General features: G+C 45.1%; 1 protein-coding gene across 1 annotated transcript in view; it reads right to left on the reverse strand.

The window, feature by feature from the left end:
• HCN4 (hyperpolarization activated cyclic nucleotide gated potassium channel 4) overlaps positions 1-25,672 on the reverse strand; it is a 102,329-nt gene that overhangs the window by 63,090 nt on the left and 13,567 nt on the right. The window contains exon 2 of the mRNA XM_068410614.1: positions 10,369-10,792. Within this exon, the coding sequence (XP_068266715.1) occupies positions 10,369-10,792 (424 nt within the window). The remainder of the gene's footprint in view (positions 1-10,368; positions 10,793-25,672) is intronic.

Consider the following 25,672-nt stretch of genomic DNA (forward strand, 5'->3'; position numbering starts at 1 on the left):
CTGATTGATTCTGTGACTCACTCCCTAACTCAAGACTTCCCCTCCCGTGCATCTCCTTCTGCACCAAATCCGCTTACACACTGCAGAGACCATCATCCTTTCTCAATGATCTGTCCTGGCTGGATCCAAACTTGAGAAACACATTCCCCAACCTCCTCCAAACCCTCAGGAATCAAAGATACAGAGTAACCATGATACCATCCTCTCCTGTGCTCAGGTACCTTGATGACCCCAAGTCAACAGGTCAAGGGAGAGGATATTAGATACATCACAGAATAATGAAAAGCCACATGAGACAGTAGGGTGTGCTAAGATAAAGATATGTATGTCCCACATTGGGTTAGGGCTCTGGTTGTAGAGAAGATCAGGAACCGTGTCACCCCAGCCCTGGGGACAGGACCTGCAGAGAAGTATGTTTATGGCATATCTCCATGGGATTGCTCAGGGTCTGTGTCAGAGCAGATCCCAGACCTAACGGCACCTCAGAAGCATGAACAAACTGCAGCTGTGTAAGACCTGCAAAGTGACTGCATTATTACCTCCATTTACGGAAAGGCACATCATGGGACTACGGGCACGTGGCTTGTCCTAAGCCCAGAAGGAAGCTAGAAGAAGAATTCTGGTGTTTCTCTTTTCAGACCACATCTCTCACTTTCCTGCTGTCACGAAAGGCAGAACGTTTCCTGCGATCAAGCCCACCCTGATTTCTGGTTTCTCCCTCATAAATACTGGATGAGCAAATGGCAAAGACACAATCACAGCAGTTCAGCCTGCTACATGGCTCTGCCAAGGTGGACAGAGCCACCATGAACATTTTACACTGTCAAGGAAAATAGTTTTGTCTTTAGATTAAAAAGCCAAAGTCCACAGTCTTTGCTCCCCTTTCCCTCTGTACACCCCCTTGCATTCTGCCCTTGACCAACCAGATCATGCAGAGAACCACTGAGGTGAGAACTGAGAGCGCTGCACGGTCCAGGCTCCGCCGCAGCGGGCCCAGCTCAGCGCTGCACAGCGTGTGGCCGGCTGCCACCGTCCGTCCCTCCGGTGCTGCAGTGCATCTAACGGCAGCGCTGCTGAGTCACGCGCCGAGCTGCTCAGGGAGCCCCGGGGTGGCCTTGGGCTGCTCTGCTCTTCGGGACCGTTGTGCCATCAAGCCACTACAAAAAGCTTAAAACGAGGGACCCCAAGGAAATGTTCTTCTCAACTTCTAAGATTAAAAAAAAACAGTCACAGGGCACTGATCAGGGGGAGGGGGAGAGCTACAACTCACATTTACCTGAAAGAATCAGAAAAGTAAAGGACTCCTACTTTCTTGAACATAAGAGAATCACGATGGGTAAGGCAGCAGTACAGTAAGCCTGGGCTGAAGATTTTTATTGTAAAGTTTTATCCTTAGTCTGCAAGGATTTTGCATGTGTCACCAGCCTAAAATACCATATGTGTGTTGCAACCCACTTCAGGAAGTGCCAGGGGTAGGAGAGGTGGCAATGAATCAAAAGCAGGGCAGTTACCCTACTCTCTTCAATTTTATGGCACACTCTTGTTGAGGACCTTCTGGACAGCCACTATCCAGCTCACAGCTCTGGCAGCTGCTGTTCTGCAGGACTTCTTGCTTAGGAAGGGGAGAAGACACAAACTAGGAATAGTTACTAAAACATCCCTGACCATGTGGAAGTAGAGAAGGTGACAGATGCTGGAAGAGCAGAGAACAGGAGACATGCGTTCACAGAATCACGGAATCAACCAGGTCGGAAGAGACCTCTGGGATCATCGAGTCCAACCGTTGCCCTGACACCACCCTGTCAACTAGACCATGAAAAACTGGGGTGAAGATCAGCACCATCAACAACACATTAGAATTCTTCCCTGGTGAAGTGGTGCTTGAATGAAATGAACAAAAAAGTTCTTGCACTGAGGTCATAGATATACTTCCAAGTCCTTTCCCAAGAAGGCAATAGGGAAGATTTTGCCACGTACTGCAAAGAGATTTCAGAAACATTTTCCATTCTAATGTGACTCTGGGAATATGGAAATTGCCTCACCCTTTCCTCTAGCCCTTGGGGTATTCCTGCTTAATCAAAACTGGGGGAGGGAGGAGTTAAAGTAGACGAGGAAGCTTAAAAATATGCATCCTTATGCGAAAAGCAAGAATAAAATGTCATCTCTCAGCTCTGAAAAAGTTACCACATTGATTTCTGCTTCATAAAAATGAGGTTAAGTCGAATGCATTAAGCTGGCAAACTGGATAATTGCATGTCCTGAAACTGTCTTCAAAACAGCTCATTTCGCAGCGGTGCTCAGAAAATAACTTCATCAATAAGGCTCTTGCCCATTAAACCTTCGCACCTCTCGGTGCCTTGCTCAGGAGAGAAGCTTGTCCTTCCCGAGAAGGACGACTTCTTCCTTTCACCTCAAACTAGTGGGTAAAGTAAGGCTGTTTTGCATTGCATTAGCATATTTCTGGCACGAAGAAAAGAGGGTGAAAACCAAACATTCTCGGGGCTGGGGCTTTCCAGCTCCGGTTCCCCACACATGGTGTGTCGCAGAGAGTCTTACACTGTGGCTGGCAACTTTTTCTCTGGAGTGGAAGTGAGAATTGCTCAGAGCCAACGCTTGGCCTCGGGTTTTGCTGCCCTGTGGAAGAGGGTTCGTTCTTTTCCCGGTGGGTCTGGCCAGGGTCAGGCCCTTCCAGACAGCCGAGCCCTCGTGCGGCCCCGCCGGCAGGATGGGTCCTGACCTTTCTGCGTGGCTGACATTACCCTGTTCCCCTTCCTCAGCGCACAGCAGCGTTCCAAGGCAAGAGCTTGCCTTCGGCTACCTAGTTTGCATGGCAACACATATGAATTCTTCAACTCACCGTATTATCTAGCGGTGGTGCTGGAGCCTGAGGTCTGAACACTGCACTGCATCCTAGGAGCTTGGTCTAGGAGAGGGATTCAGGCTTCTGCTCTGCCCTGAGCTCCACAACACAACAGCCCCTGCCACGGGGTGTTGTTCTACAGACAGTGAGGTGTGGTGATAATTGGTTGTTCTCTCCCACCAGCCCTGTCCACTTACTAGAATAAAATGGACTAGGTATCCACTACCGTGGATTCCTCTGGTGTCCAGTGGTGCCTCAGAGTGCCCACCAGCGTCAAGGGGGGAGACAAGCAAAGCAAACCAGACAGAAGAAACCACACACATATCTGGAGAGTTGTTCAGATACAGATTCTTTTCCAGAACCTAACCCTTCAATTACCCCTGTGAGTGGGGTATTTTTCTCTTCCTGCTAACAAAGCTTTGCTCCTCCTTTCACTCCAACTCCAGCAGGAGCTGTTCAGGTCCCCAGCTGGCACTTCCCCTTGCCCAGTCACTGGATCACAGCACTGAGGATGCTCTGTGGGGAGATGAAGTAATTGACTTCAATCTCTCCTGGCAAAAAGCAACTCCATGCTGCCATGCTCCTTCTTACACTCCAAAATCCCCTTTCCTTTGTCCCCTATCAACCAACTTGACTTTTTTTTTTTCCATGGTCCTATTTGGGCCAAGCTCCTGCTTCATTCACACAACTTATGGATTCGGCACGTTCCTTTACAACCCTGTCTCGCTAAATACAAAAAGTGAGGCGAGGAAATGCTGTTCTCTTCAGCTACCTCATTAAAGTTTTTCACTTAATATGAATGCAATCAATAGTGCCTTCCTGGAAGAAGCTTCAATGAGAGGAGCAATTAATTTGCTACCACTTGCCAAGGCCAATGTGCCTTTGACACACTGGCCTGAAAGTCTTGGGTGAGTTTGGCAGAACATGATTCCCATACTGCTAAAAGACAAGAACAGATTTGGCATTGGATCAGCAACCCAAATGGTAACAGGAGCCTCCCTCTAAGTGGCTTCAAAAGCTGTATTGGCTGTTCCTAACATCAGCACTATGTATGTGTACATCACCTAGACACCGTATGATGTATCGACACAAGGCTCAGCCCTGGCTGAGTTTTCCTTAAGCTCTGCAGTCAGAGTACAGGGTTCTCCAGAGCCCTCTCCCTGTTACAAAGGTACTTGATGTAGGTCACAGCACCCTCCACAAGCATGCCCTGATGCTATCTGACAGCAACACGGCAGGCTGGGTGAACATGCTGAGGGCCCGGGGTCCCTCCATCGCTGCAGCTGGAGCATGCCTCATCAATCAAGTGTGAAGCCTCCATGGTATTAAATCTTAGAAAATGACACGCATCGCAGGAGGAATCTCCTCACACCAGACTCCAGCACTTCTCCTTTGAGGACCCTCTGTTATTGTAACACAACAGCAATAATAAACCCCCTCCAGAAACAATGGCTTGAAGACAAATGACAGGCAGCTGGCAAGATATGGGTGTTGAGCTGCAGGCAGCTGGTGCTGGCAGAGAAAGAGAGAGACGTGAGCTCCCCAAGGGAAAGGCACACTTACCCCAGTGTCCAGTGAAGGGACAGGTAAGGAGTAGGCCAGGAGGAGTCTGAGGGCAGAGGAAAATGAAAAGTTGGAGCAGCAACCAGCTATCACAGTGATTAGAGATCATTAGGAGATCAGCCTCTCTCTTCTGAAAACCTTTATAATTCCATCCCAGCATAAAAGCCCAGACTGACGGCCCTTGGGACACAGAGAACCAGAGGCTGGGCACAGGCAAGACCCTCTTCTAACCCACCTTACACCCTGGTCAGTGGAGACTTCACTTCAGATGCGTGGGGGAATTTAACCCCACTGCTGCTGCTCCAGGGAGCCAGCAGCTTACCAGGGCCAGTCCCCCAGATGATTTTGTCACACAGGCACCTGTCTGCTAAGAACAGATCAGAGAAAAAACATCCATGAGACAGCAAATGACTCTGGATCTGAACTACTGACCTAGAGACAAATGGCTCCGTGCCCTAATCCCAACCCCTCAAGCCATCTATTCCCCCTATCACACCATCCTGTTGACAGAAGACATTAAGCACTGCCAGAAGGGGACCTTAAAAAAAAATAAAAGGCTTTTTCCTTTTTGTGGCAACCTCTGTAGCAGCACAGCTACTCAAATATTTGCCTGGCTCCTTATAATTCATTATTGCCCATTTTTTATGATAGTCTCTTTGAAACTGTATTCCCATTGCCCAGGGGGGAAGCTTAATTTGCATTATAGCAGTAGAACATTCTGCTAAAGACAAACTCCACCAAAAAACTTCCTTAGGTTTCTTTCTCCTGAAAAGTAACATGGCACAGGGCAGGGAAAATGCAATGTCTGGACAGGGATGGAGGACATCTGTTTCCTCCTGTTGGCTGCCCTCCCTCCGCAAGGATGTTGTGCTGCACAAGTGGAAACAGTTCAATGTAAAAGGCTGGGGTAAAATCTTGAACGACTTTCCTCTAATATGTCAACACGAGTTTTTTGCCGTCGATTTCAGTGCAGGCAGGATTTTCTCTAAAAGGAAAAGACGCTCGAGTTTTGGGTCACTTTGTGCAGTGCGAATGCAAATTACTGTAACTTGCATTATGGTTCTAATAAGCTCCTGTAATGACATTAAAGACAAACGCTTGATAATGCTGCCTTCAGAAATGATGGAATGCAAATTTAGGATGAAATCCAGCCCACTCTCCCCCTCCCTGCCACATTACCAGTGTTTGTTGAGCCTGATTTTACTCAAGGGTGGCCTGAGGTTTTAATGAGTTACTCTCATGGGTCTGCCTTGCTATTTAACACGACAGAATTGCAAATCATATCGATAAAAAATCTGCTAAGCCATTTTGAACTGCTTACGGAATGGGACCCCGCTGTGCTACTTGAGAACAACCATTTTGCCCAGCTCCTCCCCTCTCAGGATCCAGTTATGGATCTGGCCTAACATTACATCCCCAGGCCACTAGCCACGTTATTTTAATTTAATTTAAGGAAGGCTATAAATAGGTCAGAAGAAACTAAGGGAATTAGTTGTTCAAATCAAAATGAGAATCAATTGGGAGCCACATTCTCATATGGAAGCTCTCTCCTAGTCCTTCCATGCAGGCCCTCTAGCTTTGAATCAGTTTTCTGCATAACTCTGAATCTTCTTAAAATGATGTCACCTTTCAGATGATGTAATCTGTGGCCAGTAACAGACCCGAGAAGATGGCATTCCCTCCATTCTAAAACTTTGATGTGATATGGAAACTCGAGGGAAGAAAAGGACAGCATTCAGGAAAGTTTTCAAGTTTTCATTGATGTAATAGTTTGAAAATTATCAATTTGTCCTTTTCTTCAGGTTTCAGCTGCCAAAATTGAAAACTATAAATTCTTTCTGACAAAAATCTGAAGAACTCCTCTCACTTATGATAATCTTATCATTGTGATATGTACCAATACCAGTTAGTTCCTTTCCTTCCCTTCCCATCACAATCCCTCACGTAGATTCTGAAATAAAAATAATTTGGTTATCTAAGCCTATGTGCTATTTAGAAACCAATTTATAGGAGTAGGATTTTACTGTTGTCCCAATAAATGTTCCTTGTTCATAAGTCAAAAAAGCTTGATCTTAAATATAGGTTAGTGCATCCTGACACCAAACACAGGGGTAGATGCTGTGCATAAAACAGGGAAGGCTCAGCAAATTGCTCTTAGGAAAAAAAAAAAAATCAAACAATTTTGCCTATGAAAACCTGAAGGGTTTTTTTTTTTGTGTGTGTGACACTCACAATCTGAACTGCATTGGTTCATTTTGATTTGGTATACGGGTTACATAGTATTATTCTGCTTTTATTCTTTCTGCTGGGTGACCTTGGGATAAGGTTTGTAGGACGTTAATGTTCAGAGTCTGCTTTCTCTGAACAGCTTCCCAAAGACAACAGTGCCAAGGGCCAGCTCCCTGCCTCTGCGAGTGACAGCGTGCCTCGATGTTCACAGGGCCAAGAGCCACAGACCAACCCAGATACCCTGAGGAGCTGTTGGAGTGGTTCAAAGGCTGAGATGATGAGAGCTTCCCTGGGTATGACCAAGCCATGACTGGAGCACCCATGTTCGTTCTAATCCAGACACAGACCATGCCAGCCCTCCTGGATCTCTGCTCTCCGACTTGGTGACCACCAGACACTGAAGTTTCTAATATGATACTCAGACAAGCCAGGCTCGAGCCAGTGCGGGTACGCCGTCCTACACTGCGGGCAAGCTTCCTACTGCAGGGTAGATAAGGCAGACACTTCAGAAAGACTCTATTTACATTCTGCTCTACTGCTGAATTCATTCGTTGGACCACTCATGCAAAATGGATAATGCAAATGGAACTGCTACATTTGGAACTAAGCTTATTTTTGTACTCCAGCAAACATGAGTGCATTAGATTGTTTTTCTTTTTTTTTTCTTTTTTTTTTTTTCTTTAAGGTGTTTGCCCACCTGTAGTCCCCAAAGCTCTGGTTTCAGATCTGGGGGAGGACATCAGAGTAGTCCACTGCTGAACCAGAATGGTGCAGGCACTTCAAACCACTGGCTTTCGAGCCCACAGACTCATGACTAGCATTGATGTGGAACTGATGAGTGGCTGGCTGTTTTACAGCATTGCAGCCTTCGAGAAGGCTGCTCTCTCCTCACTGCAGGGTGAGTGATAAATTCATGCAGAGCATGGACAATTGCAGGGGAAGAAATGGAGAGGCTGGAAGTGACCACTTATCCCTGTACTCACTCAGAGTTACACTAATGCACAGATGTCATGTTCATGCAGGAGGCGGAGTAAGTAGATTAACATCTCTGTGGATACTGGATCCCCCTCTCCTCCTCATACAGGACCCAGAGTCTCAGCACTAGTTATAAGCAAGGAGTTGTTTCCCACGGCAGCAGCAATCTCTCCATCAACAGTCACTGCATAAGCTCAGTCGAGGTGAGTGGGGATGCTCTAGCCAGACACAACGCAGCACGCTCCCTTCTCCGACTACTCCATCCACTTCTAACTCTGCCTCAGACTGCCCTACACACACTCCTGTAGTTTGCACACGTACTCTTCTCCAGCGGACCAGCACACCCTACTCACAAGCCTTTTCTAGCTTATCTGGTCATATGCAAAGAGCCTACGAGAGAAGCAGATGAGACACAGAGTGAGATAGCATAGGGGAGCAAAGGAGAACAGAATTCTTCAGCAATCCCCTCTTCCAACAGTCCTCCTCTTTCTTTAACTCTGCAACCGGCCCCTTGTGTACACCCAGAGTAAGTCCAGTCCAACATTTCTCCATCCTACAGGAATTAACACTCCCAGATCACCACTGCTGATCTGTGCAGTGAGAAAGATTAATGTGGACTTGCAGAGATGGATCATCTGTAGGCACTTCAGAGCAAGAGGAAGAAAAAACTGTCAGTGTGATTTCAGGGAGCACAACGATGTACTCCCATGCAAAGATGAAGCAGCACTTCCCCATCTCCTTGGTGCTTTGTAGCAGGCACTGTACCAATGACAAGGGATCACCCCTTCTCTCTGCTTCCCTCCCTCATTCGAGAAGTTGGAAAACCTCCTAGTATCACACTCTCCGGGAAAGTGCTGCTTGGGTCAAGCCCTGTTTGAAAAAAAGACTATCACGTTTGCTCTGCTGCGCTCTGCAATGCATAACAGAGTCTGCATTGCAGTCTGAAACTGCAATCCAACACCATCTGTCCCTTCCACTTGCAGCACTGCATCACTCCAGGGAGTCTGTTCTTCAGGGGGGATCCAGAGACCACCTGGCTGTGCTGTCCCCCGCTACCCATGACAGCAGGAGAAGGGCAGAACACCCCACCGATTTTTATTACGAGACTGAAACTAGAACTGGCTGCTCAGTGAAACTCTATGAGGAGCAAGACAGGGGAAAAGCGCTGATTTGCTTTCATTTCATTACTTTTTAAAACAAATTCAGTACAATCAACAGCATATATACTTAAATCCTCTTCAACCACCTTACAGAAAGGAAGTTAAGGAGCAGAGACAAGCAAGCATGGAGCTCTGCGCTGCTGTGGCTACATGTAAATCTGTATGAAGGAGCTACTGTAACAACAGCCTAAGCCACCAACTCGCCTTTCCTGAGTGTTCTCGGATTAGAGGACACAGAAGCAACACAACCAAGGGACAAGACAACAGACCTGGAGATATTTCACTGCTCTGCTCAGTCCCCGACTTACTGAGTCACAGCGGGAAGGACACTTTTGCTTTATTCTTCTCCATCTCTCTATGCACTTCCTGCCTGCCTGTGCTATGAGCAAATTAACCTGGTAGTGAATTCTTCAGGGCTGTAGCCATCTCTCCCTATACAACCATACAGCACCTTGCACAATGCCATCCCCAACTTCAACAAGGCACTACGCTCTGCTCTAAGTGAAGCATTCACAAATCTTAATACCACAAAGGTGAAACCTGAAATTTGTAAAGTATGCACCAATGCTGTCCCTCTGTGTCTGTGATGCTGGGAGGAGGAAATGGTTCAGCTCTATCACGAATTAGTGTTCTGACAGCTCGGTGCAATCTAACCATGACTTGCATGCCTGCTTTCCCTTCACATTCCCAGGAGCACACTCTGCATTAGATCATGCTCTGCTCCAAAGCAGAGGAGAAAGTATGGGGAGGAAGATGAAATTGCCTTGACCAGCTTTCCTTGTCCTGAAAATATGCTCCTGACATGTGAAGAAAGCTGCAGGGAGCTTTCTCTCTGCTTTGGAGAGCACAGAGACAGGAAAAAATAACTAATCTTCAAGCTACTTGTAAGGTTGTGGCTTCACTCACATGAGGCCTGCCAACTCATCCTGAGTATTGGAACTCCCTGGGAACAGCACAGGGTTCAGGGGTAGTGAGGCTCTTGCTTTTCACCAGACCTTTATGTCTTTAAACAGACCCTATTTGTCTGCAGATTGCTCTTCTCTTCCCCTTAACATAGTGTCAGAGAATTTAGAAAGCAAGAAGGTTATAAATACATCACCAAGCCATTTATTCAAGAGATAAGCATGTAAAAGAAGATGATGCTTGGGTAAACAAATGCCACAGGTTCTGCAAATCAGCTGTCTCTTTCCTCTGAGCTGTTTCTGGACCTTTTGGGGCTCTGAAAGGGCAAGACCCCGCTGTCTGGCTAACTGCTCCACTCACAGGCAGCTCTATAACTACCCACTTTCTGCACGGGATCCACCTGCACTTACTCTCCTCCCAGCCCATGCATCATCTCCACAAATTATATATATTATGACCATGAAGCAGATAGCACAGTCTCAAGTGACTAAGTAACAATACACTGAAGGCCCTCTCGGGAACCTGCTACAAGCAAAGCATCAGATTCAACACACAATTCTTCAGCATTCACACTGGGATAAAATAGGAGAACGGGCATTCAAAGAAAGCACTTCTGTGTAATACCAGTATAAGCGGAGAAAAGATTTAGGATGCAAGTGCATCACAGCCTCTGCTCACCTCCTCCCACTGATGAATGTAGCGGATGAGCCGGGAGAGCCGCAGCAGCCGGAGCAGGCTGAGGATCTTCGTGAAGCGCACGATGCGCAGTGCCCGGGCTGTCTTGTACACCTCAGAATCAATGCGGGTTTCAACAATCAGGAAGATATAGTCCACGGGGATGGAGGAGATAAAATCCACCACAAACCAGCTCTTCAGGTACTTCATCTTGATCCTCTGTGGGTCTAGGATGATCTCTGTGTTGTCCTCCACCACTATGCCTGTTCGGAAGTTGAGGACAAGGTCGATGAGGAAGAACGTGTCAGAAACCACATTGAAGACAATCCATGGAGTAGTGTTTTCATCCTTGAAGAAAGTGATGCCCACAGGGATGATGATCAGGTTCCCTACCATCAGGAGCAGCATGGTCAAATCCCAATAAAACCTGGACAGCAAGACAGAGACACATGAGATCAGCTATAGAGTGGGAGATCAGAGAGCCCAGGTCAACAGAACTAACGGGCTTTATACATCTCTGCTGTCATTCATTCCCTATGCTCTGCTCGTCTGCCTGATGTACTCAGAGTGCACAAGCTGCTAATTAAGTACTTAATACCACAGGAACACTCATCTTCTGGCTTAGAGGGTTCGGAAAGGAATTGAGCACATGGCTGGACATGCCCACTTGAAAACTTCAACTGGGACTTCAGAGTCACCCAAGAAGAGACTGACATACTTGAGTTACTAAAATGACTGTCAGGCAACGAGAGAGACAGAACAAGTATTTGGAAGGCCTCAGAGTTTGTATGCCAAAAAGCCATTTGGGGTTAAAATGATGAGACTTGCTCCTACTGTCTGATCCTTCTTTAGAAGTAGCTGGCGCTGATAGCATTGGGATCAGGACAGAACTGGAGACTGTGCTGTGACCTACAATGTTCAGTTTAGGTTTCTTGCTGAGCCAAGCTTATGCTGAGCCTGGACTTCCGGAGTTTAGTCCACATTCTATAGACTCCTGTGTTGTACAGAAATAATAAAGCTTGGAGTCACGTGCCTGGAAACAGCTATTTCATTTCTAAAGTAAGCAACGACAACACTTAACTACTGTTCCATGAAGCACAGTCGCCAAGAAGCTTATCTTCACTTTAGTGGCAAGTCAGTATTATCCAGCGGGCCTTACAACATTCATTTTTGATTTTGAAAGCACACAGTCTGAATATCGTTCCTAATTTATTTGTTTGGGATTTTTTTTGAGATTTTCCCCAGGTATTAGTGTAAAAGATACACAATCACACAATGCTGCCACAACTCACCCAGAGTGAGGACTAAAATCTTTTCTGGGTCTCGTGCTTTGTTGAGGAGTCTCACAAAGGAGCCTCACTGCCCAACACCGCGGTGCTCCAGTTCCTTCCAAACGTTTCACACGTAGAGATGCCAATGTACTGTGGTTTCACACCGCCAAGTTTTCATCATCATCAGCTCTACACTGTATACTACAGGGCGGCTACCACAATAGTGTGAGGTATCATAAATAACTTGTATTAAGATGCACTTGTCACAGCAAATGAGCAAAGTACACAGAGCAAATTGTTTATCAGGTTTGGCTGCTTAAACATGAAGATGCAACGTTCAGAAAGCTGCAGTGGCTCCTCCAGTCACACAAATTAGCACGGTGTTTATATTATTATTAATCTCTTGAGTACCAAATAAGCTTAACTTCCTAGCCCATAAAAAAGGCAGCAGCAAGTTAACACAAGGGAGAGACTAGAGCCTTCCTTTAAACCAATCATCTCGGTAGCAGCAAAGTCAACAGAGTGGCTCTGGATTTACAATGATGTAATGAGGGAAACTGTTGGGTTTGCTGAAGAAGGACACACACATGCTGCTTCTCTGTCTGACAGATTACAGTCAAAATCACTGAAATGTTTCAGGAGAAACAGATTCGCCTCAAAGATCCCCAAAATCTAGCTTTGGTAAGAGCTGTTCAGCTTAAGCCTGGGCTTGGACCAGACTGAGCGGCTGCAGAACAGTATCACTATAGGGAGGCAACGACAGCAAATTGTTAAACCCTCAGCAGGAAAACAAAAAGGGCAGAATATGCCTTAAAAGCCTCCTCTGTATAGATTCTCTCTCCCTCGTAAGAACATAACCCCTTTAAAGCGCCTAAAAGCATATTTAAGACTCCAGCTATCACACGTGTACAGCCAGGGTCACAAACCGGCAGCACACCAGCCATCCTCAGAAACGTTCAGCAGAGGCTGAGGGGAACTGACCTCAGTATGAGCAAAGTTACCCACAAACAAGGTTTCTAAAAATGCCATCAACTCTCTCTTCCTTGCTCTCAAGGTGCCGTGCCCTTGCAGGCAAGGTAGCGTGCAATCCTTCCCTTAGTATAAAGGTCGGTGCTGGTAGACACTGCAATGAGATTTGTCCAAGATGCTTCTAAGAGCAAGGCCGTGTCACACAGTAACGTGCATTAATGCTGTATAAATCCACGTTGCGGTCTTCCTTATTAAGGGCCCGAGATGATGCTGCAGCTTTCCTAGTCAATTAATCTAGATAATCGCACAATAGCAGGAAGTCTGGAAGCAGCGTGTATATTATTATCGAAAATAAATAACCTCCCAGCCATCTTTAATTTGCCTTAGGGGATACAGAAGGAGATATGCACAAAGAAAATTATTTTTCCCCAGTTTCAAATTAATGGCATGAGACAGACATGGCCAGACACGCAGAGATGGAAAGAAGTGGCTTTCTTCAGAGACCTTTGGATCTTTCTGCCTCTTATTTCTACACTGGTTGGTGATTTCAATACTTAGTGGCAACTGGGAACAATGACAACAGTGGCTAGGATGGCTCACAGTTTAAGATGTTTTCCACACACACACACAACCCCAGTAAAATGCTTTCTGCCTGACTGAAGCACCTCCTGCTACCCCACTCTCATAGTCAAGCCTGGTCACACCACGGTCAGCTGTCCTGCATCCTGATCTACAGCATTTCTTGCTGCTCCAGTTCTAAGGTCTTCAAACTCACTTCACACAAGCTCTTCAGTCCCAGCCTGCTCTTACTGCTGAATCGTCCAGGGTATCACGGTTTGCAGTGTGGACAAGCAAAGATGAAGTGCTAAAATTCACTGCCACAGTTCTCCTCAAGGGTGTACTAGCGACTCAAGATTATTGTCACAGGCTCCCCTCAGGTCTGACCTTTAAAGCCATCACTTACAAAACACAGAAGGTAAACTTTTGTATCCAATGCACCCCTGCTAATAAAAGGGTATCCAGTGTGTCAGGGAGGAGATAACCTTTGGACTCTACGAAGGAGACAGAAAAAGCTGAAAAGCACCAAGAATTTGGCCTGCACACCAATTCCAGCACAGCAAAGTCACCTGCCTTTACAATGTAAACTGCCTAGAAGTTGAAATTTAACTATTAAGATTCCACAGCTCCTGCACATTCTATTTTTACCCACATATGAAGTATGATCTGCTCAGGGTGGCATCACTGCAGTTAGACTGAACAGACTCTCAGGGACCGCAACACCTCAGAGGTCTAATATAATCCATGTGTCATTTTGTATTTACACTGAGGAACATCTCTTCACTCCCTGTAAATTATTGGCCAGAATGACTAACGGCACATATGATGTATGTAAGGGCAAGCACCAGCTATTAATAACCGATGTTTTCTGTATTTCTGTTGTTCCTTTCACCCAGGGATTCCACAGAGCTGACAGTGATGAAATCAGCTCCGCTGCACCCATGAGAAGCAGATGGAGTTATTATCCCTGTCTTGCACACAGAGAAGCCCCATGGCAAAGTTAAGAGAATGGGATTTGTCCACAGAAATCCGAGGCTAAATACAGGTTAGGACCTGAATTCGATTCTTGAGTCTAACCAGATCTGAAGCTATTCATCTGGCTTGAAAAAGAGTTTAACAGAGATGCATCTCATGGACATCGTCCTCTGATATCCTGTCTTCTTCTCCCTTCTCTTCCTGTTTTCAAAAGTCTACATTAAAAAAATTAATAAATATGAATGTATCATTTTATTATAGTTGACTCAGTGTGACCAAACAGCTTACAGCACAGGGAACTGCCAGCACTGTGTAAACCAGATGTCTTGTTCAACCATACTTGGGTTTTATACTACATCCTACCCTATGCACGTTCCTTAGATCTGAAATAGCACTTTAACATGCACCGCTACCTCCGATCTTTTAATTCCTAATAAATTATTTAGTTGTAACAGAATGCGCCTGAGAATTAGTGTGGCAAAGACACTTCAAGAATATACGCTCTTTAAGCACAGTTGGAATCACTCAGTTGATGTGATAGCATGTACACTTTGTAGGTATTAGTCTGTGGGTTTTGACCAGGCAGTTGGATCATCTTCCCGTTCTGTCTGGTGCGTAATGTAACAGCAGGCTGGGAATATTGCTTTCGGATGTCATTTTTTAAATTAAATAAACCTTGATTTTTCAAAACTATGCCATGATGCGGTGTAAGCAATTATAATGCATGAGCTCAGCAAGGATTGTGACCAATTGGAGAGAAAAAAGTGAATTGCAGAGGTTCGCCCAGTCAGCATCACTGTGTCAGTCTGCCGTTCAAAGCCTGCCCCTGAGTGGGGCACATTTGCGGCCTTAACTTCTGTTCTTGCTCTGTAGTGTTTGCACTGTCAAGAGAAAATAGACTTGAGCAACCTCACCTCTAAATTAACAAAGCTTTTTGGATGTTTTCAGCTTCTGCTGAAAGGCAGCCAACTCTGGTTGAACTGAGGCGCTGCCTGAAAGTGCACAGAAAAGAAGCAAAAATAAAAATGCATCTAACTGAAAATGCCAGGGAGCCAGGACACTCTGACCAGCAATGGAATTTAGCTCAGACACCGCGGCCAACCTTGCTGACCTTACAAGAACAGATCTTTAATGAACATATCTCGCTAAAACCAAAACCAAAGACAAATCCAATTGCCCTACCAAGCCCAGGCAGGAGCACCGGCTTGGTGCTGACTCAAGAAACAGAGTGCTACCTACGGAGTCACAAATGACATCTCCGTCCTCTGCTTTGCACTGGGAGGAATGGCTACATTGTGCCTTTAAAGAGCTGAGGAAAATCTGCTTTTTTCTCCACAGCGGCAGCTCCCTTCTCTCTCCTCGGGACTGCATCTCGAATTAGACACTGCTGTGCTCACCAGCAACTATCCTGACAGAAGAGAGGTCGCGCTTTAATTCCCAGGACTGCTAGTCGGGCTAGAAATAGAAATCATCTTTTGTAAAGAGCATTAGTGGCTGTCAGTGTGGCTGGAGCAGCATCGGTGGGAGGAAAGTTTACTCCAGAAAGCAGCCATTCACATAGGTGTCTGAACACAGAGGAGAGAGAAAGAAGCAGGAAGAGATCCTTCTCTGTCTTTGGAAGCACTGCTTCTCCCAGACATAAGTAGGCGTATTTCTACTGGAGAGTTACAAACTTTGATTATTCACAGAGATAATAGGAGGAACATGGTGATTCATGGCTCCTAAACACATTAAAGGACACTTAACCAGCTACTGAATCCAAGAATTCACTTGCTAGAAGAATTCATTTATTTATAGGGAGTTATTCAAATACCTGTGCACTTGAAAACCTCTTTGAAATGAAAACTCGCCTAAAAAAATAGTCAAATGACTTACGAAAATATTCTCTGTGGGAAATTATATATCCCAGGGAGGCTGTAGAGTCTTCTTCTCTGGAGATATTCAAACCCCACCTGGACATGACCCTGTGTAAGGTGCTCTAGGGGAGCCTGCTTTAGCAGGAGGTTGGACTAGATGATCTCCAGAGGTGCCTTCCAACCCCAGCCCGTCTGTGATTCCATGAAACAATTAGGGGGACCTAGCTAAAGAATAAGACAAACAGTTTTAGTTCCTTCCGACCAATCTATGAAAATATATATCCTCTGCCATCCTGAATAAACCCCATGAGAGCACTGATAATCAGCCATGCATTACGACAGCACGAAGAAAAGAGCTCTGCTCTGTCTCAGCCTCCTCTAGAACTCCCTGGTCGCCTGCTTTGGCAGCACGGGCTGCTTCTCATTCAGCCCTGGTTGTCCCTTTCTGTTACAGACCACGGGCTACACCAAATTCAACTCCACTGCCAGTTGGTGCTCTGCAAATACATAGCACATAAACAGCGGAGATACACCCAGGGCTGGTACAGCGGTTAAGGGCTACACTCAGACTACCTGCACCTATGGGTCTAAGGAAGATGTTCCACCTGTCTCCTCATGGTGACAGCAGGGAGGCAGGACTGGGAGCCCCGTGCAGTTGCTAGTCTGAACTATTCATCTTTCTTTTGAACTTAGAGGCTGTAGTCATCATGATGCCTCAGCTAGGTATCAGCGAGTAAGTGGTACCAGGGAGTTACTAAGATGGGATACAGTTCTGCCTGTGATTAACTCTCCTCTCAGGAGCAAAAGGACTATTAGCCAGCGATGGATTTTAAGTGCTTACATAAGCGGGTGTATCAGTAGGGATATCTCACAGCACCGTGCCCGTTACCAGCGAGGTGTGTGCCTTGGAGCACTTTGCATCTACATTCCTTAAAACTCACGTGCTGCCTGTGACAAAATTTACGCTGAATTCAACTGTCAGTTTTACTTGAGGCAAGATATCTTCCAAGGTCTGTGTTTAGCCTTTCACTTAGATTATCTCCAATGTACATAACTGCTCACCTAATCCCCTCTGAACTGTGCAGAATTCCACACTGTGTTTCGAGTTTAACACATACGCTCATATTATTACCTTAAAATATCATTACATGGATTTTGGTGAGTGGAAAATTAAGAAAGCTATTGCTTATGTAATACCTTAAATGGCATTTGCAGCCCAAGCAAGGTAGCATGTTAGCTTTTTATTGCTTCTCTATCATCAGCTTTTAAATCTAACACTACATTATTAAACAATAATCAACACCCTGCATTGTTCAAAGTAATGTCCACACCTTAATTAAATCTCACAGATAAAATTAAAAAGGTATTATCATCCTATGTTACAAATAGATAGACTATGAGATGCTAAAGATTTAGGTAACTTACTCAGAGGTAGAACTACCATCCAGAAAATATGGTTGTCTACTTTCAGAAGAGGTTTTCAGTCATGTTATATACTGTAATTTGATCAGTAGCAGCAAAGGAGAAATTTCCTTTCTCTTTCATTGTAAAAATATAAATATACACATTACTTAGCGATATTTTTATTGCAGCTATAATGCTTGACAATTTGCAAACAACACATTTGAGGCATTGATGCATTTCCCCAATTATAACATAGTACATTATGAATTATGCGTTTTCTTTGACTTACAAAACACAACACATTACATCAATATGAGTTAGCTGAAATTATTAGTTCTTTGATAGTACCTACAATACACCCACTCTGCTGTCAGGCTCCTTAAAGAGATGAAGATTTGTGTGACAGAGATTTTTACAGGAGAATTCAAAAGAACTGAGAACCAGTAAAGCAGACCTTACACCAAAGGTCATCTGCCAGGGAATGTGTTTGAACTACAGAACAGCTCAATGCTCTCAATACACAGGGAGTTCGGTAGCTGTTGGCAACGCCCCTGCCACCAGCAGACGGTGGCCTCTGGCCTGGTCAGAGCGGACCACAGACAGTGCCACAGCCGTGCTGCAGCCCTGTGGCACCCACCCCGTGGTGCCTGGCAGCCCCCTTTGGACGAGCCCAGGCTTTTATTGCCATGACCACGCAAGCCTCGGACCTGGCGCTTCCCACCAGCTCTGGTCAAAAACTGCCAAACGCAACATGAGCTCCTGACCAGGGGGTTTGCCTTTTGCATCAAGTATTAGCTATGGAGAAATGGCAAAGCCTTCGCCTTGCGTGGGCTCTGGCCTCTGCAGGGAGCAAGAACATCCCATCTGCTGGGACTTCCAGGGAATCTCTCCTCCGGAGCTCTTCTGGATAGCTGCGACACTCAGCATTGCCTATGGGAGCTGCTAGAGGAGCCACCAAGGAACTGATTGTCCTTCACAAAAACTAGAGTTGTCAAGATACAGACATTTCTATGGCTTCCATCTAGCCCGTTTAAAACAGGCTTGGTGAATCAGCCAAGACACACAGCCCTGGTGTTGTGCGACTTTGTTGGAACAACTTCATTCTGTTTCCTGTTTTTCTGTCTCAGAAACCCCACGCACTTTGTATTATCTTTGCGCTGAAATGCACCAGTCATGAACCAAAACCACATTAAGAATTGTTCAAGCATGTAAAAAAACATGGAACCTTATCCCAAAGAGCTGCTGACACTCCTTCTCCTAAGTGTTCTTAACTTTCACTCAGATAGGGAAGCTGATGATAGAATTTAAGTGACTTGGCTAGGACAACAGCACTCTACCCACTAGATAGTGCTATCTTTCACTCAAGTTCCTCCAAATGCCATACGGTGTGTGTGAACTACACAGCAAGCGGTACCACTGACCTCAGTTTCGTGGAGACTGAGCAAACCTTGCTGGGTGTCATTTCATTACACTCTGAGGCATGTCAGGACAGGAGAGTTCACAGAGGTTGCAGTGTTGCTGCCTGGCTTGCATGTGTCCTGGGATGATGACAGTTCTGGACATCTGACCTGTTAAGTCAACGTCTACCACCTAACCCTGCGGCGTGCTTCACAGAAACTGTGTAAGCCTTTTCAAGAGCTTTATGTGCAATCTGCCATTCGATAAATGCAAATGCATTGGAACACTTACACCAAGTCCTTGGTTCGCAGAGATACTGTATCACACAAACAATATGCTCCTGCACTTCATTTCCAGTAACGCTGAAACACAAACATGCCACAAGAATACGAAAAGTCATGGTGGATTCTGCATGAAGCAGTCAAATTGACCACTCTCCTCAACTCCTACTGCCTTCCTGCCTGCAGATATCATCCTAACAAATTAAACTGTATCTTAAATCTATACTTAGAATGCAATCTTCCCAGAAAGGTAAAAATAAACAAGATTTCATTTCCCCCTTCGGGGAACACACACACAGCAACAGAGATAGCCACAAGAGACTTCGTTTGTTCCGGCTCTAAATTTGGAGTATGGAGGTCAATAGAGCACAGAGCCCATTTCCAAATAAAAACAGCATTAGTAATATTTTCTCACTTGCCTGGATGCAGCTATTACTAGCTCATGGAGAATTCCCCTGACACAAGCTGCAAAAGCAGGGAAATTTTGTGGGTACTACCTGGAGGAAAGCTTATTCCCTCTCTTTTTGAAGCCCCAAATGATGAACGTTTACACACTGAATCTAGACAATTTTTTGTTGTTCTCATAGCACCAATGAGGTGATCAAAGATATAAATTTTTCTGCAGTGGAAATTCATTGCAGCAGGAGCTGGAGATACCATTGGGAAGATAATATGATACAGATTCAGTGGGAAATTTATAAGCACAAGTTTCCTCTAGAAGAAATCCAGGTCAGTGCAACCACTGGCAAACCAAGCTCTAACCTGTCTGGATGGTCTCCTCTCCCAACTCATGATATGTTAGACCCTTTCAGGATCCCTGTTGAGGGAAGGTAAAGACAGATTGCACACCAGCTGCTGGTGGTCTGGGGTTACCTCCTGCACAGCCACATCACGGCTTAAGATGTGTTCCACTCTGTGGCGGTCTCATCAAACACCATCAGAAGGAACATGCAACACCACATCCTCCTAGAGTTAAAGAACTACGTACAATTTTCTACTTGTAGTGTTTAACCAAAAGCACGCTCATGGCAGAAAGCCCAGGCCAGAGAGCTTAACTCTCTCTTCGTATCCCACCTTACTGCACTCATAAATATTTCTCGATTCTCCCCTCCTCTGGCCCCCCCATGCTGAATCCCAAAGGTTTTCAAGGTGTTAGATGTGTATCGATTTCATAGAACTCCCCAAATACATTATGTATGAGACTGACGTGCTAAGGGCTTGGCGATTCTGCGTTGTTTGATCTGCTGAAATCTCTCGCTTGTATGAATATGGAAAAGTTCCTCTTTGTTTGCTGTCCATTGATCCAGATGTTGACCCCTCTGTGTGCATTTATCTCTGATGATTTAATAATGAAAAAGACCAATAAACTGAAGAAAGTGAAGGAAGTCCCTTTAGGGGGACCTATTGCCATGGAAACGTGCCATATGTTGTTGTAGAGAACAGATAGATCAATAAGGGCTGCAGCTTCCAAGTCATCATGAATATGTTGTGGAATGTGAAGGACTAAAACCTAGAGACATACAGAAGTTGTCACATTTTGAAGTTCAGGCCCTGGCCCATATCCAGCATGTAGGATGACTCAAATTCAAATGTTTGAGCAGTCTGTTAGAAAGGTGGATCTGCACTAGGGAGTTCTGAATTGTCTCAAAAAGCACCAACACTGGGCCAAGGGTTTGATTTGTACCCAAGTACACAAAGGAAAGGGACTCTGTCTTATTTCAGAATGCCCAGACTCCGATTGCTTGGAGACATACAGGTAGAGATTACAACACCTAACTGATCTTTCACCTTTACTTGCCAGAGAATTAACAGCATCTCACACTTACAAGATTCAGTGCTGCAGGTCCACACTTTACATCTATACAGATGATATAGATATATATGTACATACACATATTGGTTCAGAGTAAATGCTACTGCAGGAGTGGCAGAGGACACATGACACCAACTGATGGAACGGGTATTTTCCACCAACTTGTCTTCTTGGTAAGTTACAAGGATGAGAGGTTGGTTTCTTAACTATTTTGTTTTGACATGGCACTCTCGACACCCTCATCTCACGTAAACTCATGCTATGTCAGCGTCACTACTAGGAACCCAAATTTACTAAAATTAAACACTCAAATAGGGCAGAGAGATGGCATGAGTCACATAACTAGATAAGAACCACAGTTTAGAAAGTGGGGGACAGTAGAAAGGACATTGCTCTGCTTTCTGCTAGCTGTTGTTTTGCTTTGGATTGACAAATTTATGCCCTCCTGCTCTGCAGTAGGCTCCAAAGAGGTGATAAATGCATGCAGCAGATAGCTAAGTCATCTGCCAGGCTGAGAAAAAGACTTCCAGCCATCTGAGATGCTACAAATCTTCCTCCTAGGTATTGCTATGCCACAGCTGGGTGTTGATTAGGAATCACAACTCCAGGCTCCCCAAATGGAAAGCGGGGTGAAACAGAAGATCTCTTATTACAACATCTAGGCTCTCAGAGGGGCTCCTAGGGACCCAGGTTTGGGGTACCAGGACAACGATCACCGCAGCAGGTCACCAGTGGACTTAAGCAGCCTTAGGAACAGCTAAGTATGTCGTTCAGCTGAGTAGCTGGCTATTTACATCCAGTTACTTTATGATGAAAGACTGAAAAAAACAGAGGAAGAGCTTCCTGTGCCTGAGGAGGGATCAAACCTGAGCCTGATGCAGCTGTCATGCAGCTCCATGAAGCAATTTACTCAATGAGATACATCTCTGCTCACAGGATAAGGCACACGTGCGCTCCCATGTTCTCTCTTCAACTTCTAGAGTTACCAGGATTTATGTCCGAGATAAGCAACAGCATCTGCCAGACCTCAGCACCCGTGCGCGCTTATTCCTACTGCTCTGTGAGCCCTGGATACGCCAGATGGGCAGAGAGAAAAACTTTAACCTCTTTCCTGCTTACTGGCAGGATGGGAACCCAATTACATCACAACTTTCAGCCCTGGTGGGAAACGTTAATGCTGGCATCCCTGTTTCAGGCAAGCTTCAGAACAAAGGGCCAGCGATACGCCTCTTTCTGTGGGGATGAGAAGATGGGGGTGGAAGGGAGTAAGACATCTGAAATGATAACGAGGTAGTGACTATGTGTGTTTCAGTTTCAAAAGCAGAATATATTTTTCCTCCCCAATTCCTCCTGCTGTTAACATCAGATTCTTGTTTGCAATGAGTTATTCAGGCAGGATTGGAGCACAATGAATCTTCAAAAAGACTAATGGTGCTGGGATCTTGGGGCTATTCAGGTATCTGAGACCCCAGACAAGAGATAAATCACCTTCTAAAAATGCAGCAGTTAAGGAAAAAAAAAAAAGTCCAATTGCCTCTGAATATTTTAGGTCTCAGAAGAAACACACTGCACTAAAGCTACACTTAGATAAGGCATCCACGTGAATCCACTATCCCCTCCTAACATCGGATGCTGGATTAATTACTGAATGTACTGAAACAGTACGTAGCTCACAAGGGACTTTTTCCTTTTGACCTCAAAGCACTTTATGGCAAGTGGCTGAGTCTCACCATCAGCATCTGCCAGCTGGGGAAACTGAGGTGCGGAGGGGCAATCATTTCCTAAGCACCTCACTCAGATGCGGGTCCACAGCAGAAAGGAGAAGAGAGACTAGGAATCCTGACATCCACTCCCGTGTCTTAAGGCCACTCAACTCAGCTCACAACTTAGCACTTCAGCTCCACAGACAGGCAGTTCCTCATGCAAGGAGCCACTGTGCTCCAAAGTCCTTTTCAGCTTCTGAGAAACTATTATTTGTTGCCCCCCAAAACATTTCTGCATTGAACTGACTGTAAGAAACCGCTTAAGGGCAGCAGGAGACTTGGGGAAAAATGAGGAGGACTTGGTGAATGCTCTGAGATACGAGAATGGAAAACTCAGGAACTGGACATTTAAAATAGATTCTCCTGGATGAGACACACTTGCTCAAAGAGGACGCTTTGAATCACCAATTACACAGAAAACAGGAAAACACTGGTTGCAAAACACAGCAGCTTGCTGTAACTCTACTATAACGTCCAGTGCTGCTCCTCCAATCTATATAGTACTTTTCTGCCAGAGACATCCAGAGAAATAGTGATGGGCACCATTAAAAAATGCTTAGATAAATCTTTTCCAGTATGGGCTGGGCTTGATCTGCTCTATTTAAGTCAATGGAACACAGCCATTGAGCCCTGGGGAAGCAAGTGCCAGCCCTAAATCACTTCTTTGATTAATTGTTCTTGGGAAGGAAGAATTCATTAAGCATTCTGCTCAGCAATTAGAAATAAATATATTTTTAGAATGAACAACCTGCCAGAAACAAGTTGTTTCAGAAATATATTCAGATTGATGCAGCCCATTTTCCATCAATACATAACGAGGAGGCTCCAGCCTGCCAGCTTCCAGCCTAAGCTAGAGGGACATTGCAGACAAAGGTAGGACAGTCCTGTCACTGACTAGCTCCTTGTGCTGTCTACATAACTCAAGTTCAGGTTCTGTGAGCATCTCTCTAGAAAACAATGCAGTTTCTCTGTATATTAGGTTTCCAGGCATAAAAGGGGAATAAAATATCCTTGTTATTTCACAGAAATATTACAAAGTTATTTCTACAAACAGCTGGGACAGTGCAGACATGATAGTAATGAAAACTCAATAAATAATTAAAAAAACAAACAAACTATATTTGCACTTCAGCATCAGGGCTCAGACATGCTAGGAAGTGAATGTGAAATAACAATCCCTCTGAAGATTTTGGGACATATGACCAATGTAATTCCCACAGAATGCAGGTATAACTGAAACATAGTAAACAATTACCGAAAGGATAGCTGGGCAGGTATCTATTCCAAAGCAGTGATATTTGAGCACTTTCCTGCCTATTTAAGGTGCAGATTCCACTGACAAACAAGGTCTAAGTGTATATTTTAAATCTACCTGATCCTGTTTTAAATGCTAAATCCCCTTACTTCAAGGCAGGAACTCAGCACAGAGCTCTTTCTATTTTCTTTTCCTCTTTTGGTGAGGACAGGGTGTATTGATGCCCGAAGCCCAGAGAAGCACATGCAACTGCATGATGAGCAATGGCACTTTGCAGATGTCACAGCCCTCCTCCCCAGCCTAGAAAGACGTACTTCTGGTCCCGAGTCTGGAAGAAGAAACCCCAAAAGAACCTAAGCATCCTCTGGATACTGGAAGTTACAGCCACAAAAGACTATTCAGACTTCTAAATTTTGTGTCTTAAAATAAAAGACGTCTTACCCTTTGCTCGTTGTGCCTAGAGGCAAGTCTGTTCCCTGCCCTGTTTTGGGTACCTAGAATGGCAGCAACGTCTCAATGAACTCCAGCTTTTCCAAGAAGCAACACAAGAACGCACTCTCAAAGGCCGCCTTCTCTAAAACATGAAATATACTTGCAGTTTTTTTTACTTCTACGCATACAGGACCCGATTTAAAGGCCACTGTAGCAGGCACTGACTTAACCTTTGATTTCAGGAAGAGCAGGGATGCGCTAGCATGTTATGGAAATGAGCTGGGAACTTGTGCACTTGGTTTTCTTCTTTTTAGTTAATCTCATCCTTCTGTTTAAATAAGCTTAGTAGTAAGGCAAAAGCTAGGGTTTTCCTCTGTGTTCTTTCAAATTCATCCCACCAGAAATACTTGTGATATGACTCAGCCCAACTGGCTGGCACTCAACAGATCACAGGAAGGTTGAGAAAGAGAAGAATAAAGATGGCTCAGTGACGAGGGTACCTGGAAGAAAGCTCTGCAAGTCACTCGAGCCAACAGCCTCAGCACTCCATGGTTTCAGTGGGGAATAGCAGAAGGGCTTTCACTGGAGTCCACGAAAAGCAGACAGCAGATTAGCTCTGCTCTCATGTATATCCAAAACCACTTTAGCCTATTAGATATTCAGATCGTAAATTCGGGATTTCCTTTCTGAAAGACATCATTGAATCAGAAATAGCTATTTCGTGGGTGGAGAGCAGAAAATTCAGTGCTCTCAAATACTTCCACTGCAGCAACAGAGAGCTAGCCTTGCTGAATCCTGCTTTGAACATCCATTCCACAACCATCACCACGTCAGTGTAATCTGGTATCTCTCACTATTAGCAGGTCTCAGACAGTGCTAGACACAGTGCCCATATGTGCCTCAGAGGTACGGGTACAAGAGAGACAGGCCAGAAGCAGCTCCAAGGAGTAAAACTGATTCCCAGCGTCACCCCACTAGCTGCAACGGATTCTCACCGAGGAATTTGGTTCCATATGTCTACTGATAAAAACTCATTTCAAAGAAATGATGAAATATCCTTCTGCATCCACGAGAACCCCGGTGTGAGGAGAAAAAATTTCACCCAGTACTGTAGCATGGCTAACACTGGGGTGACACGCAGCAGTTAAGCAGCACACAGCAGAACAACACACAACTACTGCTTCGGGGCAGGGTATGAGTAAAGCTGAAGCACACCATTTAAACTGTACTAAAACTACTCAGTGTTACCTGGCTGCCTGTAAAGGCTAGTAGTCTGCTCTGTCAACAGCCACAGATTTTGAATGACCAGGGTAGTTTATATTACTACAAAAC

Source organism: Nyctibius grandis, chromosome 11 (assembly GCF_013368605.1).
Source record: "Nyctibius grandis isolate bNycGra1 chromosome 11, bNycGra1.pri, whole genome shotgun sequence".
Taxonomy (NCBI): domain Eukaryota; kingdom Metazoa; phylum Chordata; class Aves; order Nyctibiiformes; family Nyctibiidae; genus Nyctibius; species Nyctibius grandis.